Raw genomic sequence first — 20535 nt, 5'->3', positions numbered from 1 at the left:
AGAGGAAAGAGAGCAAAAGGCAGAGGGGGAGAAAAGCCCTGTGATGGTGCCAGGAGCTATTTTCTTAGCTTAAAAAGGATCCAAGGGGAAAAAAAAAAAAAAAAAGAAAGAAAAAGGCTAAACCCCATGTGCTTGGAGTTTTCTGGGAACATACTTTCCTTGCTTGCGAATGGCAGGTCCCACAGCAAGCTGCAATGTCTGCCTCAGCAAAGCTAACACTTCCAAACAGCCTAAACAAACTGTTAAGGAACCTGTGTTAACACCAAAAAGCTGTTTTCATATAGAAATGACCTTTACAGGAAATTCCTCTGTGTGTGTGTGCCTCTGTGTGCTTGGAATAATTTCAGTCAAAGCTTATCTAAAAAATTCCACTAGGAAGAAATGTTCCATGCTTTCATTCCAGAAAGTGTAAGTGGCTTTGCTCATGTTGTCTGGAACAGATCAGCCCAGTCATCTGCTTTGCCCTCTGCCCCTGCTGCACATCCTAACAGTTTTTACACTATCTATCTTCAACTTCAGGTGTTCCTCCATAGAAACTGAGGATAATGCGGCTCTTTCTTCAGCATCAGAGAGGTGCCTGGAACCCCTTGCCACTCTGGCTGCAGCAGGAGCATTCAGGACTGCCAGGGAGTTGGAAGCCTGCAACAAGCATCTTTGGCTCTGCAGCAAGAAGCTTTATGCTATGGGTCCTGAATCGGAGCTCACCAGAGCTGCAGACCTTTGTAGTTCGGGTTCTAAAGCAGCTGACAGGTGAGCTGGCAGGAAATGAGGCCAAAAATATCCTCTGCTTGTGGTACATCCAAAAAATTATTTACTCTGGTATTCTTTGGTGTATTGTTTTGGCTTCAAAAGGCAGCCTTGTTAGTTGGAAATATCCTGACCAGCTGTGGTTTGATATTCAGCAAATCTGCTAGCAAAACTGGGGAGAGAGAATCAGAAGCAAGGGGATTTTCTGTGAATGTGAACAGACAAATGAACCAGAACCCCCTTTTTCTCTTTATCCTGCTACCCCAGAGGAAGGACAAGAATAGGACTCAGCATTCTTGAGCAGTTGTGGAGGTTTTTGTGGCTATAGGTTTAATTTCTGCTCACCTTAGTATGTCTGTGATCATTAGGCAGAGAGTTTAAAAAAAATATGGCCTTCAAAACATGGATAATTGTTCTAAGGTTCATACCGAGGTTCAGTCCTATACTTTTTGATTACTATGTATTTCAGAAACCCCACAAACATCTTGACACCTGGTAACAAAATGTTATGATTAATTAGAAAACTTACCTGATTCTGATATACAGCAAGGGGTGGTAACAGCTAAATGATAATACTACTTTTCCAGTGTGAAAAACTTCCAGCATGCCCTGTAACATATGCTATAGCTTATCTATCTTACTCTAGGTGGAGTAACCTCTCTATTGTCCTGCGGCTACAAATAAGCACATAGGTTTTATTACTCGCAGCTGCTCCACTGCAGAAAAGGAGGGGGCCTTTTATTCAACTTCAGAGAACAGGAAATATGGTATCCTACTGAATGCTGTGTCTAAGCATGCGATTAAATTATAATTCTTGAGTGTAATATTCTGCACAGTTGCCACAAACAAGGTCCAGCTGAATTTTGCAGCAGTCAGTTGTCCATCTTATCCTCTAAAGACAGTGTTTTATAGAAGAATGAATTGCAGGCACTGGAGTCTAAATGAAAAAAGCACTTCACATGTTTAACACTGTAGCCAGGACAGAAATTTAAGAACATCACTTACTTGGAACACACAGTAAGAATAAACATCTTCTTTAATGTCAGACACCCTTACACTAGAGATAAAATTTACTGTGTGCAGATGTAATTCATTAAATAGGCTGGTTGTCTAAAACAAGGTTTTAACCAGATTTTAAACAAAGCAGTATAATTTTACACTCAGAAAGATAATGTGCTTTTTTACAAGAAAAACATTTATAAAGTGTTTGAGACACATTGGCACTACAAAAGCAGTAACACAAGGACATTAATAATAAGATTAATCACAACAATTACTAAGATAATAAAATTTTCCTACATAGCTTTTAGATTTCTTATTTCCTCTAGATGAAAAATGCATTTGCTCTGTAATGTTACTTACATCTTAAGATGTAAGATTTTTCCTAAAGGGTGACTTTCATCAGTCACTATCAAGAGTCAGCACCACTCCTCCAATTAGATTGACCTGGATAGCAGGGACAGGGTACACTAAAGATCATGACAGTTACATGAAGAGTATGGTAATGATGGAGCTAAATGGAGCTAAATGATAGACCGAATTATTCATTCTACCCCACAGATTTTCTGGTAGCTTGGGGACTACTGTACAGAAGCTCTATCTCTTTATTGTGTGTAGCCTACATGAGTGGAACAGCTTACCTGCAGTAACAGTTGCACCTAAGAGTGTTTTTTCAGTCTTCATGTCTTTTCATTGCACTTGTAGAGTGCAGATCACAGGATTAGCTGGATGTGTTTAAGGTGCATTGAACTGTCAGTGCTAAAAGGTTTAGATGACTTAGTTCACTGAATCCTTGGGGTTTGGTCACCCAGCTTATAAGTATTTTGTTTGCTGCTTTGTCCTTCCAGAGCCATCCATTTATGGCATGATAAAATCATTAGTGCTGGTTATGTGTCACCATGCAAATGCTTTATTACAATACATAGTGGTTACCAGGTGCCTTTTCTTTCAGCTTGGGCATTTAATTGTCAAGATGCATTTTAGTTTCCCAAATTGTGTGATCTGATATAATAAAAACTGCTTACAAAACAAATAAATGCACTGAGAAAGGCAACACATTATCTCATTTATGAAATTTGCTACTAAAAACAGGACTTCATTCAGTGTGCTCACTCATTGCTATTTATCAACATTTGCTTAAGGTTGCAATTGAACGAAGAACAGTAAATGCAATTTAGCGTAGAAAGGCAAGGTCACATGGCCTGAGTCTTAGTTCATTTATCTTTCATGACAGATTCTATTTTCTGCTACTAGTATTATTACCAGGCGATATATTTCTCCCATGATAGTGCATCTGTAGCTCTTGCATTGCCAAACTTAGTGGTAGCATTTAATTTCTGTGACATTATTCAGTTATCAAGAAAAAGCACTGCGTGCTGAGAAACACAATGGTTATTTAATGATAGTACAAAAAATGAGGTTTTGTAAGCAAAAGCAATGTATCAAGTACTTTGCTAAAAACACTTTTCCTTCCAAGGCTGCACTATCCCATTCCTGTTTCTGTCTTGGGAACCTGGGCATTCACCAGGCAGATCTCCAGATGAAGGCTAACATAGATAAGCTGAGACAGTAGACATCGAATGAGTTTGGCAATTAAATTTAAAATAATCTCCCTTAAGTAATGGCAGCTGGGTAGTGTTCAAAGGCTGCAGCACTGAATTAAAGGAAAACCACACTGAGATTGCTGAAGTCATCTACTCTATTTCCCTTTCTGTGTTAGATGAGCTCTACGTATGTAATTTTCTACAGAAACTAACTTAATTCATCCTTGGAGATCTACAGTGAAGATCTGACAGAGAAGCCATGTAACTTCCTAGGATAACTAGCCTAGTAACATTTCCTAGGATATTATACACACACCATTTTATATGACATTCTGATATTCATACCCACTTCAGCTGGAATACCCATGACATAAGTTACCCAACAATATAGTCATAAAATAGAAATCTTCATGGAGGGTCCTTCAACAGGAGTCTGTTCTTGACAGAATATTAGTTACTACCTTTACCTACAAACTGTAAGACAAAGGAAGATGATGGTTAGAAGTTTTTTGGAAGTCTCGGAAGCTGGTGGAGTAGTAAATTAGACCAGTGCTTATTATAGGGAATGGTCTGTATCATTTAGTAGGATGGGCTGATTTGGATATCCTGGTTTAATATAGATATATCTGCAATCATATATCTAAGGAGCAGAGAGCATAGTTTATAGAGAGGATAGGACAAAGTATTTCAAAATGCTGCAACATGAAAAGAAGTCAGGATCTTGGTAGATAATTAACTGAACATGAGCCTGCAGTAGGATGATGCAATTAGAGAGTGAATGTCAGCCTTGAAGCCTAAGCAGGGAAAATATCAAGTGGGAGTAGGAAGGTGATATTAGTACTGTTTATAGCAAAAGTAAAATCATCACAGGAATACCGTGTGCAGTACTGAGACCCCCCACTTCAGAAAGGACTCTGACAAATCAAAAAGTAGTCAGAAGTTCCTGCAAAATATGTGCTGAGGTCTGAAAGGCATGCCTTACCATGAAAAGCTGAGAGAGCAAGCAACTCATCTCATAAAAAGAAAAGCAAGGAAGACTGTCACTTAAATGTAAAAGGTGGTTTTGATTGTGGTTGGCTTCACAGTATAGGAAGAAAAGGCATAACAAAAGACAGTTTGGGGTACACTCCCCTTGAAAATAAATAAATATGTAAGATCTAACTACAAATAAAGCCCTTAAAAAAGCCCTCCCTTCCCAGTGAACAGCTAGTCACATTGACAGCAAGGTGCTGGAGCTTCTACTCCATACTGTTATGTCTAAAGGTCTTTCCAGGGATATGACAATTTCAGGAGAAAATTACAGACCTGCTGCTGAGACTTAGAGCTGAGGTGTTACAGCTTGCAGGTTCATAATGATATCTTCTGTCCTCAAAGTCTGTGATTAGCTGACTAATATAATTCTACTTTCTTTGGGTTCTGTTAAATCATACTGATATATATCTGCTGAGGAAGTAGCTTTAAGACCTTCAAGTCTGAAAATCAGGCACAATACTGCACTGCTTTTGTACAGATAAAGCACCACTGAAAGCATTAAACTTGTATGTAAACACAACCTTGAGAGGGGGAGATTATAAAGTTGTTTCTGAACTGCACAACTTGTTCCCAAGCATTCAAAAATCATACTGAATCACCAGAACTAGAAACAGTACTTGATTTTGCTTCTACAGAGATTAGTTCTGCTGAATGCAGAAAATCACATCCTTTGGTTTGTCTGTTTGTTTATATGGTTTTGTAGTTGAAATAGTATCTAACCGTTAAGTGGTCCTGACTGCAAAAACACCAGACTGTGTTTTCAATAAATAATTCCACTTTAATGGCAAAGTAATAATTTAGACAGATACAGTGCGCACACCTGCAAAAAAATATACGCAAGCTGGTTTACAAGCTAGAGGAACAATAAACCAATAGAAAATACATCATCCAGTTAAGTCCGATGACACCAAATACTTATTATTAGGGCTTTACAAAGACTACAAAACTTTTCAGATGATTTATTTCACTGTTTCTGTCTATTTACATGATATGTTACAACAAAAATGTACAAAATATAAAATGTGTACAGACAAATGTTTCACAAACAATTTCTGAGTTGTAAACTAGGTGGACTCACTGAGATGTATTGCAGGAAGTTTTGTATATGTAATATCGTGTGTTTGCGTATTAAATATGGCAGGAAAAGATCTGCAGGTTTGCTCAGAGCACAGGTACAGGAAAGAGCAGCTTTCCTTTTGTTCTTTGACTCAGTCAAGGTGTATGATTGACATTTTGCATCCGAAATGGATCCAGATTTTTGGGGCATGATGTTGGTCTGACTGAATCCTATATGCATAAAATCAGTTAAGAGTTTTATTAGGGCAATAGCACCGTGTAGGAACCTCTAGATTCAGTGATGCAGCTCAGTGCCATTTGGAAACTGCATTGATTTAGCTTTGTTTTACAGCTAGTGACCACGGGGTGGCCACAGAGTTAATAGCACCAAAAACATCCTGAAGGTAACATCCATGGAGGTGTACAGTGCATGTCTACACAATGCCAAAGCCCTTAGGTACCTTCTTGTGAATATGCATCTATTTTAACCGGACCCCTCTTGTGGTAAAAGAGCATTTCCGATTATTCTGAGCAGTTTGAACGCAATCTGATTGTAGCCTGCCGTGACGTATGCACTTAAAATGTTTTCAGTTGTTTTTTTCCCCCCAAAAAAATGTATTGGCTTTGTATAGATATTGAAACATGCTGACTTTAGCATTGATAGCTCCTGAATAGTCATAACAACTGTAAATACAGGACAAACACACTGGGTAATAACAGCTTTTAAGGTTTGCATTCTGTATTTGTTTGCAACATACAGGAAATCTCAGCAAGTGAAACATCTCTTAACACCAACAGAATAAAATACATTATTTTTGTTCATTTGTTTGTTTTCAGTTTGATTTGTGCAAGGCTTTTTTTTTCTTTTTTCTTTTTTTTTCCAATATTTACAATACCCACCCAGTAGACTGTGCAAAACCAACCCACTTTTACAGTATAAACTCTTCCTCTTCCACAGTGGACATCACTGCTTCAGTGTTCTTTTATGCTGAATTCTTCATGTACAACAATAGCAATCAAAACAACATGCTAAAACTTGAAAAAGGAAAAAAAAAACCCATATATTTGTGCTCATGCTGCATCAAGTGCATCCAGCTCTGCTGGATAAATATTCAAAACATCTATCCTCCAAAAATTCCATTTCATGGGACCAAATGGATTTGAGCCGATTTGCTCAGCATTTAGGTGGCAGTGGAAGTGGGTTTGGGTTCCTTGTGTATTTCTGAGGGTAGGCAGAGCAATCTATTCACAAGATAAAAATATTATATAGCAACTGTTCTTTCTCCTATCCATTACTTTAAAAAATCATGATATACAGATATGAGGCTACTGTGTTAACTGACATTTTCTCATTAGTAAATAAAGAAAAAAAAACAGTGTAAATTACCAATGGTTTAGGAATTAAACCAACTGTAAAACTGTTCTAGAAATCTGTTTTAAGGCAGTGAGACAGCACCATAAGAAATGTTCCTTCTTTCACTGAAAAGGCTCAAACAAATGAAGCCCTAAAAAGCCTTTAATCAGTGTTGGTTAATAATTGGTATAAAACTGTTGTTAAGGAGTGGGCAGGTGGTTAAAAAAGACCTTTGTGGTAAAAACAACTTTATAAAATCTGTGACTTCTATACTAAAAACTTGATGGAGCGCATCACCGTGACCATGGCAGTTAGAATTAAATTGGCACTTATCCAGCATATCACAGTCATGTTTTCTGGTGATTGCACAATACTGCTTGTGCTTTCTGAGTAACTATCATCATCTTTGACTCATTTTGGAATGGGCAGTAGCGTACAACACAAACACCACTGCAGTCCTGTGACCAGCACCATGTGGCACAACAGAGGTTAGAAGAGAATTAGAAGACTGCATTGTTCATGCAGCGCCTCAGGGTAAACTAAAGGAAAAAGAAAAACCCAAAACCAGAAGAAGTTGCACTGTAAACTTGTACAGAGCCACAGAGACAGAGAGAGAGAGACAGAGAGAGAGAAAGAGGAAAAGAGAAAAAAAACATAAATTCCAGTTTGGCTAACACGTGTGCAATCTGCTTAAATGCCCTTGGTCTAGGGCCCTTTCCAGTTGACAAATGGAGTCTCACTTGGCTCCATAGGTATTGAAATGCCTTGAAATTAAACTAATTCAAGCTTTCCACTTCAATTTTTCTTCCTGACTTTGCAGAGTTAGGTCTCCTGCCTACCTACAACACACCATTCTCACTCAGGGACCTCGGCGTGCTGCTTTAATACTGGCAGTGGTCTAGTGGAAACAGATTTTACCATAATCCTCCACCAGGGTTTGTCCCTTTCAGAGAGTTGATTCAAGGGATGAATCCAAAATGTCATCATGGTGGCTGGTGCTGTCACTGTCACAGCTTTGTGCACTCGAGTAGTTGGCTGCCTCTTGAAGCCGCATTAGCATATTCATCTGAAAGAAGAAAGCAATGCTTACACAATCTCGTCTCATTTAATGCTGCAGTGACTGTGTTAAAATTTAATTAAGTTCCCTTGCTGTATGAGGTGTGCTGCTATCTAGCTAAGGGGACCACACAAAAGGATTTCAGAAAGGGCAGGATGTCAGCAGCTCTTCCTGGCACCCTTTTCATTGCCTTGTGGTCTTTAAATAGAAGTTTAAAGGTCCTAAGAGCCAGAGGGATACAATGGAGCTGCCTAATAACTCTTTAATTCAGGGGTGAGAATGACTGCAGCTGCAACACCAGTAGGGGAAGTAAGCCATATCACAGCTGGACATCTGGGCCCATATTTGGAGACAGTCAAGCTTCCAGATAATTTTTGGACAGTGTAGACACGCTACATTGGAAAAGAAACTGAAAACATAATCACACTAACATACCCCCTCTATAAGTGAGAGATGGGGAGGGAGCAAAAGAGGGGTGAACTGAGGCCAGTTGCTTCATAAGAGTCCCATCTGTTATTGAGGGGCTGACCTCAGCAGAAAAGCAGCAACAGATCCTCCTACCCAGGAGAGGAGAGCACCCACACAATTTGGGTTTATTATAACCTGAAACCCATCTGAGAAATCATCAGAAAGCGGCATTAAGCCACAGATAATTGCTTGGATGCTTGATGTCTAACTCTGTGTAATGATCAGGATTTTATTTATAAAACATCCGCTTCTGCCAGCACGCTCAGAGCTGCAAGCAATGTTGACACTGCTTTAGTGTTTTTCAAGGAACAAATATGCTGTCATTACAACAAAAGCAGGCAATGAAACACCAAAGAGAAAGAGGTATGCTTGTGTGTTTGTGTGTTAGGCCCCTTTTCCCCTTGTGCTCAGTAATCCTTGAATCTCTGTGGTTTCAACCTGCACAGATTGTGAAGATTTCTCTTGGTATTGAACAGTGTTTAATACCCTTTAATGCTATGAGATAGCTCTTGTTGAAGGCTTAATGGGTATTCACGCTTGAGAATACATGCGATGGGTGTGCAGTACAGCCTGCACGTTGCACATCCTGTTTCCACAAGCACAGTGTCTGTCCCCCCATGAGCTCCACTGGGAGTGAGGAGAAGCCCTCCATTCACAAGTTTCAAGCCACTGATATTTAGCCAGATACAGACACTGATTCCAGTGAGCAAGGGTGATGTGACACTGAACTTGAGCTGCCCGATCTTTTTCATATAATGCATGTGTGCTAGAAGCCTGGCCAATACACTCACTGGCAGCCCAAATCACAGGGTCAGTCATCACAAAGGTTATGGAATAAGAGACAGGTGATCAAATGAGGTGATTTTCTAAACTTCTTCAGGATGCAAGATCTGGTTTTGGATACCAAACTTCTCAGTGAGGCTGCAGAGTCATTTTCTTAGCACTCATATGAGTTAAATGCATTTTCCAGAAGTACAATCCTCTAAAATGGCATTTTGAGTTGTGATAAAGGCAGTCTATAGAGAAAGCACTATACAACAATAGCAGTTCAATATATGCAATTTAATAGTCCATTATCAAGGAGACAATGGTAAACCCAGACATTTGGGATCATATTTAAATAAAACAATACATGGCATTGAGGGAAATCAACCTCTTATCTTTTAATACCACCACACTTGCAAACCTTTCACATTAAGACTGTTATTCAGTCATTGGTTATCTTGAAATGTTCTGAGGAAAGGAAGAATGGCTGTCTAATTTGCATTTCCACTAAATTCTTTATGATAGACAAGTTAGATAATACATTTTTCTCAGTCTTTCACTTGTAGAAAGTAGATGAAGGGCTGTCCAGCCTAGTAAGGTGTTTTTAGAATAAATTGATTAATAGGTTGCTGAAAAAAATGGTTCCCAAACATTATGATTATGAAGACCAAACACTTTATGGGGCAGATGGAAAATGAAAACAATTTAGGGGCATATTAACATGATGGTGATATCTGCCTTCCTGTTAGATTTTCTTTTTATTTTCAACATTTTTAAAAAATTGTAGTAGGATTCATTTCAAAAGCCCATTTTTGATCAAGTAGACAGTTATTTATACTGTACAGTGTAAAACTTAACATGTGACAATAAAGTACATACTGAAAAGCTTTCCCCCAAAACTTTAAAACTTACCAAGGGATCTCCCTCTGTATCAGTCTGTGGAACATGCTTTGAGGTTGTTCCTTCCTTTGCTGATGCATAACCTTCGTAACCAACATCTTCTGGTCTTAACTGAAGTAGTGATGGCCACTCATGCTGTAGAGATGCAGAGCTCCATGGATAGGTGTCAGCTACCCACTTGGAGGGATCCTCCCAGGGTGCCCTCTTACCGTACATCTATATTATGGATATAACACAGGTAAGAGTACATATTATAGTGTTTTCAGCACCAGTTGTAACAGCAAACAAAAGTAATCAAAAACATCTACACCATTTTAGTAAGTGGTCTACTTTCAGATGTGCTCAGCACTTGGATATGATATGGTATTCAAAAGTCCTCATCTCCATTAATGCTCCTTCAATATAGAGTGGCTTCAAGTTGAAAAACATTCCATAATTAATGATATTTGTAAGCAACAGTGGGAGCCACAAGTTCCTGACACAATGTGAAATGAGACCTTCAAGTAATATGCTAAAGGCGTATCAGTGAAACTAACTCAGACCTATCTAAAACATTCAAGTAAACTGGATTTTGTTTGAAGTGAACTAGGAAGTGCCAGTACAGATTGCTCTCTTCTCCTCACAAAATGGGCTGCAGAAGCAGACATCTGTCCATACCTTAGCCTGAGATCTTTCATAAGGTTAAGAGTAGAAATTCACAAAGGACAGGATCCTTACTATAGCACAAAAATGCTTCCGAAAGAGGACAGAGGAAGAAAATACTGTATAATACGAATACTATAAGTTTAGGCCTGGTAGCTTTTTCACTAAAATGTACCCTTCTTTGCACTGCTGTTCACAAATTACATGTTAACTGAGAGCCCCTTGGCTGCCGATTTACAGATTTCCTTTAGCTACAACAGCACATTGGGATGGGGAGCTATTCACCAGGGCTTTCTGTGATTTTTCCCAGCTCAAACAGCCTCATGCAATCCAAGGAACAGCGTAATATTGGCAGGGCATACATTCCTGGAGCATTTAGATGGGCTGCACTCCTAAAGGGAGTAAAACAGTGAAGGATTTAGTGCTAAAGCCACAGAGATGGGTTGTGCTTATCACTGCAACACCTGCTCCCAGGCATTTGCTGAATCAGAGCTCCAGGTTAGGAAGCCAAGTTCCCTATATTATGCACAACGATACTCTGATTCCTTCTGCCCTACACTGAGGCTAGGCTGCTATAACAGTGATCTGCCTAAACAAGCCAAGAAGAAATATTTCTCAGGGAGGTAGCAGGCTAACTGCAGGCTGTAGGCAGCACTTACCCGCATCTGAGATTAACAGTGATGAAATCTTTTCTGGAATTTCGAGCAAGCCTTGTAAATTCTGTCTGACAAGCGATTTTGCAAAGTACCAGGCTAGAAAGGCATTTTCTACCCACCTCTGATTCTGGGAACATCTAATTATAACATGTAAAAGATTTCTGTTTATTATTAATAAAGTTGTTCAATGGAAGCCATCCAAAGCTGCTAAAAATTGGAATGTTTCATGAAAGAACATATTTTCTTCTATATGCTGCCATCTTCTGCTCCAGAACTGAAGTTTTGATTTACGTACTCTGTATACTGGGGAAAATATGAGGAAGAAGAATATGACTGCAATTTTATAGCTGGTCTAAACAGGCACTGTTAATCTCACTGTGGCTGTTCTATCAGATATTTGGCAGGTTTTTGCACAAGGCATAAACACTCTGTAATTCCCAGAGAGATAAGCAGTTTTAGGAAAGCGTGAGATATTCAACATACAAGATTCTAAACCTCCACTGCATCAGTATATCACTACGTCAATACAAGGTGATAAAGAAACTGCAGCTGCTTACACAATTCTTTGACTAGTCCACAATTCCCTCTGCACAGTGCAGTCATTTCTTTCAGTGTCACGTATGGCAAAAAACCAAAAAACAGATTTTCCACAAAGTATCTTTTTTCAGAATTGTAGTGCATGAAAGAAAAGGGAGAAAGTCAATTAAGACTGAAAAAAAAACAAAGATGAAAGGATTTATATCAAGATTTAGATTTGCTCCAAAATCGTGGTATGGTCTGTATATCTTAACCTATATGGGCAGCTCACAGTGCTATCCACAAGCAAAGCTATCTGTAGTCCTCTTTCTATTCAAGTAGAAGAAATTTTAATGGTTCATTAACAATCAGTGGAACTGCTGCTAACACCTAGCTCTAGAAAGGACAGGATAGACCAACCTGTGAAGCACAGTGATCTGATGGCACTGTTATCCAAAATGAGAATTACAGTCAGAAGGAACGTTAACCCATACAAATAAAGAAAAAAATGAAAACGAAAACTATGGAAATACAAGCAGGGTTGCAAGATGCAAGGGCAAGGACAGACCTTCATGTTCAGCAGGTCCAAAGAGTAAATAATCTCAATCTGATTAGACAAACTTTCTTTTCTTTATCTGAATGGTGAAAATATCCTTGTTCACAAGCTTTCCCCCACAAGCCTGAGTGCCTACACGTGTACATAGGTGGTTGAGGATTATACAGATCAAAGTTATTCTCTTGCACCAGTGTACAGTCTATTCACTCTTGCATGAAGAAACAGAGACTGCCTTGACTCAGGGAGTCAATCTCATCTGTATTTAGTGTTGCTGGGAAGTCTTTAAACAGTGGTAAAGGAACAACCCTCCTCCAGTCATGGAGGAAGGAGAAATCCTCTTTGTAAAATCCAAGACATGCCAGTGTTGGAATAGACAAAGCCAAATTATACATCAGAGCAAGAGCAGGTCAAAAGGAGTTCAAGGCTGATTTCTATAATCCCTCAATAAATTTTCTTCTTCTAAATGGAACAACATTCATACTTAGATGCATTGGTTAAAAGTAGCTTAGAGGAAACCTATGAAATGAATTAAAAAAAATAAAAAATGCTGGGAAACAAATGAAATACCTGAAGTCCTTCTCTCACAGCTTCCAGAAGATACGGCACCAGGGAATAGTTCCAGAGGTCTGTGAACCACACTCTGGAGCCATCAACATCCATAGGACAAGGGAGGAAGAGACGAGGACCTGAAAAATCAAGTTGTGCATTAAAAAAGGTAGAAGTAGGGAACACACTAAAAATAAACTTCACAGAATTAAAATAGTAGTATTTATTTTCATTACAAATGAACTAGTGTCTCTTTATCCAGTTCTAGGGCCTGATTAACAAGCAAAGCTTTATAAAAAGGTGATTTCTTTGCTAACATAGCTGTTCCACTAAAAGACCTCAAGTCCAAGTGTTTTTATTGCTGTAATTATATTGCAGTGTGAAAGCAGGGTTAAAAAAAGCTTAGGAAAGTTTGTATTGAGGTAAGTTTGTAAATTTATCATTTAAAATTTACGATACTTTACTTAAAAGTCATAAGCAACCAAGGCAGAAGTACCAGGCACCAGGAAATACATACTCTCTCCTTAAACTTTCCATTTTCATTTCAATCTTCCTGGCAGCCAGCCAAATTGCTCACATTGATGTTATACTTCACACTGAGAGACGACAACTTTAAAAAATGTAATATATCCTTCACAAATCTGTAAAATGTCCAGCCTGAATCCTTATTTCAAAGCACGGCACCAACAGACTCACCAATGGTTACATCTGAAGAGCTGTGTGTTTCTAAAAAGCTGTTGAGATGATGCCATGTTTTGGGGATCCAGTCAATGATTTTGATGAGCTCATTATTGCGCATGCTCCGTTCTATTTCAGTTTCAATCAGTTTTCTTCTCAGATATCTGCCCAAGAAACCTTTAATAGGCTCTGTGTGATTAGCACATAGCACCCACCTGGGTAGAAAGGATAAACGTCAAGCCACAATGAATAGCAAATACAAAATTTCTTCTTATAACATATAGATGACAGTAATGTCAAAAGCTTCTGAGTCTTATTAGTCAGGAAGTATAAAACTGCTCTAATAAACTAGATTATAACCCACTCCTACACCACAATCATTACAGGTTTCAGCAGGAATTCAATACACTGCTGAAAACAAATGGAATGCAAGAATGAAATTGTCTTCAACAACTTGCTAGAGAAGCCAGAAAGTATCTATTTATTTCCTTCATCATTCTCCAACACCATTCACAGACCCATCAATAAAGGAAAGATACAGAATCTGAAATACCTTGCTGTGATGAGATACAAGATCAATGTTTGCTGCAGAACTGAGCTGAGAAGCAGGAAACTGTGCAAACATAGCCACAGCAAATACAGAGTGAATGTACCTGAAATTGTGATGCAGCTCCAGATTTGGTGAAGAAGAGACTCCCTGGTTCATGGTTCCAATAATATAGGGACTGAAAAGAGAAAAGTAGTAGTGGGGGCTTTTTTGATGGAGAATCCATTCAGATATTCAGAAAATATTATTATCTGCACTAGGCCAATCAATGCATTATAGTCTTAGATTTAAAATATTTCTGAGGTGCCCTTTTTTACTGTTTATTTTGTATAATTTCTCTCTCTGCACATTTGTAGTTTACCAGTACTCATCTGTATTAAAAAAATAAATGAGGCAACCCTGTCCTTATGTACCTCATAATTTTGCAGTAGACTTGGAGTTTTAATTTCAGAAGCCAGTGAATCTCATGGGTCAAGACACAGCATGCGGTGGGTTTAGGAAGGGAATTCCCTATGATGCACTTTAACAGAAGAAATACCCAATGTTATAGGCCAGTAAAAGTTACAGAAAATGTTATTTTTATTCTTTCTTGGCAGTAACAGTCAGCAAACTTCATACTTCTGCACTGCTGCAGGCAAACTGTAGGAAGTGCAAGTCTGCCTGATATACAGATGCTTCTGCATGGCACGGTTCATGGGTTCCCATGCATCCCAGATTCCACTAATATAAAGGGCATTTCTTCTTACTCTCCCATAAGCTGTCCTTATGGTAGTAATGAGCTAGTGTGATCTGACAGGATGAAAGGGGTAAGACCCTAATTCAGTCAAGCATTTAAGTACATTCATAAATCTACAGCATGTTTTTATCTCACTGAGATGTATGGGAGTTTTATAAATAAAGGAAGCAGACACCTAAGTATCTAGTTGAAGAGGATTAAAATCATTGAAACATATAAGGGCTTTGCTGACAGCCTATGGGAGTCTAAGTTTCTCCTGGGACATTTTAATTTGCAAAATAACAAATAACTTTTACTGTTTTAATTGCAAAAGGTGTATGAAAGGGGACAGGAGACACTGCCTACCATTTATTATATTTACAGTTGAGGAAACCATTGAAGATGTCACTAAGTGAACTGATGTGGTGGAGGTTATCAAGTATTATGACCACAGGGAGGTCAGCACCATTGTTGTCAGCACTGCATTGCTCAGCTAGGTTTGCTAGATATTGTCGCAGATCCTTCAGCAGAATTAACAAAACAAAAAACAAAACAAAACAGAAAATATAAAACCAATTAGACCATAGATATAATTTCAGTGGAAAAGATTTTTAGAAAGCTACAGAGGATGAACTATAGATAATTCAGCTGGATCAGCACATGCAGGAAGGCCTGCTTCTTAGAGCAACACTGAAGCCACATGTTGGGAAAAACAAGACACTAAACATAAGGCAAGTGACTGAAGCATACATGACTATTTGGTGGATGCATTCCTTAGAAACCTGCTGATAAAATATCTGATCAAGACGAAAACAGCTTGCAATAAAATACACTGTTTCGAATGGGCTGAGATACTCACATTGTTGGACCTCCATTCATACATTTATATACCAATTCCCCCCAAAATTATCACACCATTCAGGCATACTGAACTGCTCCTTCAGGTATTGCCTTTCACCACTCTCACTGAAAATCTGTTTGACCTTTTGGGGGATACTACATCACACCTCATAATAAAATTTACTGGGTAAATTCTGTTTTCTCTCAGCTATCTGTCTGGCTGCAGTTTAGTGCTGGAATAAAAGAGAGCTTTCTATAATCAAAATATTTGATGTTTTTTTCAACACTGTTGCCCTTGAGGGTCTGAATTAGTCAAGTTTTACAGCTGTATCTCTAGGGTATCTAATTTTGTCAGTGCTAGGAATGTTTAGTATTATGAACAAAACTCCTATTGCCATTTTACTTTCTGGATCAGGGATAGCAGAATCATTTCTCTTTAATGTGAACATGCAATCTTTTATTTTAAGAAAGATTTTTTGTTTCTTTTTATGATCAGATGTCTCTAGGGTAACAACATGGGCTCCCTTCCATGGAATAGCACTATCTGTATTATTCAAACACGTGGTATTTGACAATGTATTTTTTTTTTTTACTACAAACTCAAAAGTTCTATATAAAACTTAATAGAAACAAAGGAAAAGGAAAAAAAAAAATTAAAACCCCCAAAAAAACCACAAACAAACAATTGACCAAAATCCAAAAGCTTGCTGTTTTGTGGAACAATTTTCATTATAAATGTACGTGGTTTAAAAATAAAAGATAAACACATTCCCTGACAAAGTAAATGTCATCACAAATCCACTGTATAAAGACAATGAAAAGCAGTGGTTTTACTGGAATGGTACTCTTGCGCCTTTGGGATCTGTACATTCTTCCTTCTTATATTATGCTAATATTCATTATGTTCTGTGCAAATCAAAAAGCTCTGGGCAAAACCTTTCATTCTCTTTTCCCTGGGTACCAAGTTAGGAGTATACCCAGCTTAGGACAGGGAATGAATAGTATTATCTGTGGCTAGCTTAGTAGCCATGCTAGAAGCTTGATAATCTGAACAATGTAAATCACTGGGAATGTAACATGATGTATGAGGCAATTTTATTGTGGTCAACTTCCTGACCAACGCACTCCAGAAACAGTGGCAGCAGAGCTGATTAAGAAGGGCAACCCAAGATAGTGATCCCCATTCTGAATTATTTACTAACAATAAACTGATCTTATCACTATAAAAAGCAAGTTAGATTAGTATTACTTTATATCTAGCTTTCTGACAAAGGAATTGCAATCTACAAATTTAATTTATACAGGAACTTGACTGCAGCTGTCCCTTACAAGGGTTTCCTCAAGCAAGAGAAAATTCCCTCACAGTATTTCAGGATTTGTTTAGAATAGAAAGATCTTGTCCCTGTTCCTCACTGGGATTTGAGACTGAATTCTATTGGAGGAAATGAGAACTGAGCAACAAAACAATATGTCAGTTAATAGGATCTGCTTTGCATCATCACTACAAATTGGGCAATAGGTTATCTTTTCAACTGTAACTTACCTTGCTTGACTTGTGATCTACATTAAAAGTTGCGATTGCATCCTCAGTTTTTTTTCTGCCAGATTTAGTTATAATATATTCAGCCAGCCTGTTAGCTAAATAGGTCTTTCCTGTGCCACTGGGTCCCGACAGAATAATTCTGCGATGCTCCATCAGTAAATTAAAGTACCTCTGGGTAATTGGCTTAGGAATTAATGTGTCAAACACAAAACTGTCCAAACTGTTTTCTTCCACTCCTGGGAACACAAGAAAAGAAAAATTGCCTGTCTTCATCCTTGCTAAGGTAGGTATGGGTTTGGCCAGCACCTGATGGTGTTATGCTCAAAGTAAGGTATTGATTGCCTAAATCAAATTCTTATGAAGGGCTTCATTTCTGTGGAAATGCTTATATCCTTCCACAGTGCCAAAAAAATTACGCATTGAGTGGCACAAGATGGGTGGGAGAGAAACATAAATGTGAAGAGAAGGCTCATCGAGGCAAAGATGTATGTTTCAGACACTACAGGCAACCATGACAAAAAAAAAGGTCAAAGTGACAGCCACAGAGTTACCAGCTGTCACACATATATATGTGTAGTTCTTTTCAAGGCACCCCTCCACTCCAACACCAAATCCCTACAGTTTTTTCCTGCATAACTGTGTGAGGTATAAATATTTCTCATCTTAATCTCTTTTGGGGGTTTTTGGTTTTGGTTTGGTTTGTTGTTTTTTTTTTTGTTATAGTCAGAAATTTGTACTTTGCTGCGATTTGGCAGGCAAAGAAGGACAGAGATATTCTTAGATCAGCCTCAAAATGCCACACTGCGTTAGGTATTGTACAATGTCATACAGAGACTTTATGTGATAAATGTGTCCTTGAACCAGAGACAAAATACAGAAAGGTCAGGTATGAGAAAGAACTCATGAAGAGATGGGGGACTAGAGTGAAGAATTCTATATTATCAGCAAAAATATTCCCAGGGTTTTACCTTTCAGATTCACAGTGATGACATTATTATCTCCAACCAGATATCCACAAGGCAGAAGTTCAGGCACTTCTAGGCTATGGGCTCTAATTACATCCCCTATACAATAGCTAGCAATGCATTCAGAGCTTAAACCCAGGCTAGTAGTCGGATCCACTCGGAAAATATATTCCTGAAGTTACATGAAAACATAAGACATAAAAAATAAAAATGGTTATTGAATGAAAATAGTTTGGAAAATATTTCAGTACAGGTGAAGTCACTTGACAAGGAGACTCTTGCAGTTACATTCAATAGAGAAAAATAATGAAAAATGAATATCAAAATTAAGAATAAAGTTTAATAGTGGTTTTGTTAGTGACATATCAAAAAAAAACAAAACAAAAATTAGGTAAGATAACCCAAAGAATACAAATTTTTTCTTAAGTGAAATTAAATTAATATTTGAGCTATTTTTTTCAGTGTCTTACCTTAAAGAGACGTCTGATAACCCCATCTAAAACATCCCATTTTGTTTTTCCACTTACTCCAATTGATCCTATCAGATATGTATGTGGTTTTTGATCCTGCAAAGAAAGGTTTTTTGGAAAATGGTCTACACATGGTGCTAATTAACAACCTAATTTTCCCAGTGAAGAAAAATAATATTATTTGCAATGTGATGTTTTAACTTTGTCAGCAATATGTGTGCCAGAAATGGCTATGGATGCCAGAAATGGCTATGGATACTTTAGTATATTTTTGTAAGAAAGGAAATGCAGTATGTTATTCTGCTGTTTGGTTGCATCTGTGTTTATAAAGAGCAGAATATAAATAAAAGTAGCCCTGTATTTATAATTTTTGCAATACAGACAATGCAATTCCAAATTTATTACTTCAGCAGCATATTCATGGTTGCACCCTAAGGGGTCCAAGGCATAGGTCTAATTTGTAATGACTTTTAAATGGAGGTAGTAACTCACAGAACATCCTGTTACTAATTAAACTGAGAATTGGTAGTGTCTGGGACACCACAGAGGCAGAAGGAGGCCATATGACATTAGTCTATGGAGAGTGCCTAACTGTACTGAGCGTGGATGACAGAGAGCTGCTATCTTTAGGATATTTCCCTTCAGTTCCTAGCTGAAAATACTGAAATAAGTTGAGCTCCTATACTGCAAGGTTTGCCTGAGCTATATAGTTCTGCATCTAGACTTACCTTGGCTCGACTATAGCCCTTGTTTATAGTGACTAAAATTTTCACGCTATGACCTTCTTTGTGGAGTGCTCCATCAGTGACATCCTCCAACAAAATATCTACAATAAAAGAAGGGAAGTAAAGTAATCAACCTGACAAATCATATCAGTTATGTTCGCATCATCAGTTCAATATTTGTTTAAAGGATTTTTCGGCTAAAAAGAAAGGCTGACATCACAACTTGCAATCATTTTAATCAGTACTTATTCCTAATTCACCTTTTCTGTTGAAGATCAAAAAAATACAATTTGTCAATTTTTAAAGCAATATTAGGTGCTTTAGTCATGTAGAACATAATAGGAAATCAGGAATAAAGAAATTCTTTCTTGTACTACAGCCTTGCCTTTGCTTGTTTTCTTGGAACTTGTTCAGAATTACCATATGTCCATAAAATAATGTTGTTTGAAACCTAAATTAAGTTTGCATCTTTGGGCACTCATTGTGCCCTTTAGAATATTTCAAGGAGAAAAATCAGAAATGCTTGAATTTATATGTTTGCTGATAAGCAAAATAGCATTTAATTTCTCCTTTCAGCTGACTTTCTTTCCTTCTGTAAACATGTCATGGACAGAAGTTTTTTTAACCCCCATAATACAGGCTTACAAAAAGCATCCATTAGAAAAACACTTTGCAGTCCTTCATAATACAGGACTGTATTCAGCCATTCTGCTAAGAAAAGGTTTCATTTTCCTTGGAGGCAGAGTGATTCTGATCTCTCTGAGCCTCTTCACTAACTCCTAAAATGAGAAATCAGTAGGATGTATTTTTTACTAAAGGCTGAGACTGAATTTTACTGCAAGGGATAAAACTACTGTCTTCCTCTACAAGTTCTCCCAGAGACTGTGCTGTTAGACATTTAAACTAGCTATCAAATTAGAGATTATGGATTTGCATTTTCTTCAAAGGCCAGCATGGTAATCCACTACCCTAAATCCTGCTGCTTTTTATTGTGGTGATTGGAGAAAAGCATTAACTTCATGTCATAGTCTGCATAAGGTCAGATTTCACCCAAATTAAAGTCCCAGTAAGGTTCAGTTACTTGATCAATGTCAATCCAAAGTAGACTTATGAATATGACTTGAATGACTGTATAATAAAAAAAAAAAAGTTCTAATGTAAAATGTTTGATAATTTACACCCAGATCTAGAAAGCAGATTTTGCAGATGATGTT

At 37.9% G+C, this 20535-nt stretch overlaps 1 protein-coding gene across 1 annotated transcript in view; it reads right to left on the bottom strand.

Annotated features, from left to right (window-relative positions):
* Window positions 1–5085: 5085 nt before the first annotated feature.
* Window positions 5086–20535, bottom strand: part of NAV3 (neuron navigator 3) — a 261611-nt gene continuing 246161 nt past the window's right edge. The window contains exons 29-38 of the mRNA XM_031047935.2: window positions 19325–19422; window positions 18597–18692; window positions 18130–18298; window positions 17162–17397; window positions 15145–15299; window positions 14170–14241; window positions 13535–13731; window positions 12860–12978; window positions 9935–10138; window positions 5086–7798 (exon numbers count right to left, since the gene is read on the bottom strand). Of these exons, the coding sequence (XP_030903795.1) occupies window positions 7679–7798; window positions 9935–10138; window positions 12860–12978; window positions 13535–13731; window positions 14170–14241; window positions 15145–15299; window positions 17162–17397; window positions 18130–18298; window positions 18597–18692; window positions 19325–19422 (1466 nt within the window). The 3' untranslated portion in view covers window positions 5086–7678. The remainder of the gene's footprint in view (window positions 7799–9934; window positions 10139–12859; window positions 12979–13534; window positions 13732–14169; window positions 14242–15144; window positions 15300–17161; window positions 17398–18129; window positions 18299–18596; window positions 18693–19324; window positions 19423–20535) is intronic.

This window comes from Melopsittacus undulatus, chromosome 5 (genome assembly GCF_012275295.1).
Source record: "Melopsittacus undulatus isolate bMelUnd1 chromosome 5, bMelUnd1.mat.Z, whole genome shotgun sequence".
Taxonomy (NCBI): Eukaryota; Metazoa; Chordata; class Aves; order Psittaciformes; family Psittaculidae; genus Melopsittacus; species Melopsittacus undulatus.
Note: the sequence above shows the minus strand (reverse complement) of the source record. Positions and strands in the feature narration are given on the sequence as shown.